The 3649-nt window shown below is 33.4% G+C and overlaps 1 protein-coding gene across 1 annotated transcript; it reads right to left on the reverse strand.

Annotated features, from left to right (window-relative positions):
* Positions 1-205: 205 nt before the first annotated feature.
* On the reverse strand, positions 206-3649 carry LOC123662451 (insecticyanin-A-like). Its single transcript, XM_045597294.1, has 4 exons — positions 3542-3649; positions 2563-2770; positions 1427-1525; positions 206-829 (listed from the first exon to the last, which is right to left on the reverse strand). The coding sequence occupies exons 1-4, from the start codon at positions 3647-3649 to the stop codon at positions 612-614; spliced, it is 633 nt and encodes a 210-aa protein (XP_045453250.1). The 3' UTR covers positions 206-611.

The raw sequence follows: 3649 nt of genomic DNA on the forward strand, positions 1-3649 counted from the left end.
AATGAGTCTTAAAGCTGTAGTTTATTAATTAAGGTGAAATAGGTCCTAACGACCTATTCTACACCCTGCTGTTAAAATCTGATCGTTACTTATTTGCACGATAAACTTTATCCGTGACTGGTGACACAAGCCCTAAGCATATATTTATAATTGCATTTAAAAATTTAGTTAGTAAGTAGGTTATCTATGAATAAAACGCAATGGAAACGAAAAACAATAATATATTATATAATTTGTAAACACTGCCATCTAAAACAAAAACTACACAGCAGATGACAACACATCACGTCAGCAAAAGAATACACAATAACGTAATATTAGGGCATACCGCTAGATGTCACTTGCTCACTATTATAATATAATTATATCCAAGTCCATTTGATACAACAGATAGTGTGGGTATTAATAATTAATCTCTAAATTAAATTATATTTTTTGTAGTATTCTATAACCCCAATTCGTTTGTAGCTCGGGACACGACATTTAGCGTTGACGCATGTTTTAATTTGTAAACAATTAAAGTTTGCACATCGTCATCCGACGTAAATAGAGAACTACGATCTTGGTAACATACTTCACTTAATAGTACTTAGTAGAGACATATAATTAGTTTAATATAGCCTTCTTAGTAAAGAGATAGCGGCGGCAGAACTCAAGATAAACGTTGCTGGATTCAAATCGTTACCAGCGTTTAATTTGCAGGAGTCTTCAGTATTATTGAAAACTAAAAATGGGGTGTTCTCCAGACTATAGTTGCCAACAGCTAGATCCAACATGAGTGCATCTGTTTTCTTTAGATGAGGACTGCGTGTCAGTTTCCATAACTCATCTGAAATTATAAAATATATTGTCACAAACTGTTTGTTAGGTACGAGGTTTTTGCGTTTTTGCAAAATTTTGTTTTTAATTTCGAATATATTTGTGTTCTTTGTAAATAAAATGTACTGTACAAAAAAAAACGTATACGTTTTTTAGATACATACTACATTAATGTTTTAGAAGTAACAAATTTTAGTTCAATTATTGAGTAAGTACCGAAGTATTACATTTTTATTTCAACATCCAATACCATTCAACTTAAAATCTTGAATAAATCTTACTCATTGTCAAACATCATTAAAACAAGTTTAATTTCACGCATTTTGCTCATCGATATAAAAAAAAACTGTTGTTCGCAAATGCACAAATCGTTCAATAGAGAATCGATCACATATTTTCTGTTTGAATGCACTCGACCTCCAATGAAGCGAAACTTGACTAATTGCGCTTAATTTTTTATTGTTAGGCAATAAGGAAGGAAGGAATTGTTTAATGAATTCTAAAGTTCAATGACATCTAAATAAGTTAAAAAAAAGTACGGTGTTAGAATTTGATAACGTCGGTAACTCCTTTTCCTAGTTTAGTGCAGATCATAGTGACTACTTACATGTGCTGCTGTTCCCATCTGGATTATTATAGCACGCTAATATCACAGCGTAATGTTCGTAGTTTACATCCAACACAGAATATGTTTCTGTTTTCTGATCTGCAATTCATATCATACAGAATAAAGCTACAAAATATTTTTTTGAGTATACTCCTTAGAATCGATTTTCATATAAGGCCACCGGCATGAAAAAAATATGAGGAGTAAAATCTACGTAAGGAATGACCTCGTTACGTTTCTCGTAACGCCATCTATCGAAATTCAATAGAATTCCGGTCTATGGCGTAGTGACGTTTTCTAATAACGCCATTGATAGATGATTCGTTTAATTTTTTTTGAAAACTTGGTCGGCAAACACTTATCTTGGGTATAACTTATGGTAATCTCGATGGTAAGAGATTACCATAGCTTATAGACCCTTGCAACGAGAAGCATCACAAGCAAGTTGCTTCTGGTCACCTTATTTACCACAGGAACACAACACTGCTTGAAAGCAGTATAATTTAGTTGTTATCTTCCTTACAGTAGAGGTAAGTAATTCCCCAGTCGGCCTGCTCAGTAAAAATAATTATTTAACATTCAATTTAACTAAATCAGAAAAGTGAATGCTTCGATGCCAAATAATATAAATATCTAACCTTCACACACATTCGTCTATTCCTAAGATAAGCAACTTAATACTTGTGTTAGATATAGGTAACAGCTGGCTGATATTGCTATTTTTTTTATAAATATATATGCAAATAATACATAATTAATAAATACAAATATTGTACCCAGACTCAGGCGGGAATCGAACCCACAATTTGCAGAGCAGAAAGCAGAGCCTCTAACAACTATGCCAAGGGGCTAGTCATATGTAGAAATATTAATCATTTAATGGACATTAGTCCACCTTTAAAATAACATCGCACACTATACTTTGAGGGTTCCATCATCACATCACATCTCCATATAAGAACCGAATAATGGATTATCATATTTTGCTGCGTATGTAAAATCATTAGTCATTGGCAATATTACCGCCCTGTTCCGAATCTTCTTCGGAATAATAAGAAAACTTTCTCTTAACAGTGATAGGTAGTGATTTATTCAATTTTGTTAATAAAAATAATCATAAGCGACCAGTCACTTACCAGTGTATGTAACTAAGAGTAGATCACCACCGTTGCTGCCGACGGTGAGTGTGACCGAACCATTGTAGTAGCTTGCGGTATTGTTCACCACCCAGCTGATGGAGACGTCTGTGGTATTATTGTTCTTATGGTTAAAGACAACCATCGCACAGTCACCTTGCATGTCTACGTCTGTGGCAACCGCTGCCAGATACCATTTTCCATCGAGCTGAAGAATAAATGAAATACATAATTAAACACTTCACTTTCGAACGCGACTAGGATTTGCTACTGTGCTGAAGGTCCGGAAACACAGACGAAGAAACTGACATGAGACATTAAACAAATTTATGGCTTATGAAAATGTTACTCGTGAGTGGAGTTCAAGCCAGCGACTACTCCAGGTCCAACGTAACAGCTAGTGCTATAGTGCATGTTTGTATGCCTGTTACTACATATATTTATATTGTTTTAAGCTAAAAATGATATAGAGCATGTTTGGATGCCTGTTACTAGTATATATATAATTTTAAGCTGATGTGCAGATCTATAAACTAAATTATCTATACTAATATTATAAAGCTGAAGAGTTTGTTTATTTGAAGACGCTAATCTCAGAAACTACTGGTCCGATTTGAAAAGTTATTTCAGTGTTAGATAGCTCATTTATCGAGGAAGGCTATAGGCTATTTTTTTTCAAATTAACGATTGTGAAACCGCGGGGCACAGCTAGTATCCCTATAATCCGTAAAAATACAATTTTCTCGCCTCAAACCTCTCGTAATCAATGATAGTAAACATTCCACGTAAATATTAAATTTCACATAACATTAATTAATTTTTTTTTTCGAGAACATTCCTATATAATATACAGGATTTTTTATTATATAACAATAATACTGTTAAAATATAAAACATAATTCAATAGATTAAAAGCTTTGTAAAAAAAACATAAGGAAAATTGTTTTTATTTTATTGTATATAGCCAATATCAACTCACCTCAACTAAATCCAATTCCCTTGGACTAACGTTTGGACAGCTAAAATTTCGCGAAACGGACTCGACTCCTATTTGAAAAAGTGCTAACAGCACACAATAGCGCAACAT

Source organism: Melitaea cinxia, chromosome 18, assembly GCF_905220565.1.
Source record: "Melitaea cinxia chromosome 18, ilMelCinx1.1, whole genome shotgun sequence".
Taxonomy (NCBI): domain Eukaryota; kingdom Metazoa; phylum Arthropoda; class Insecta; order Lepidoptera; family Nymphalidae; genus Melitaea; species Melitaea cinxia.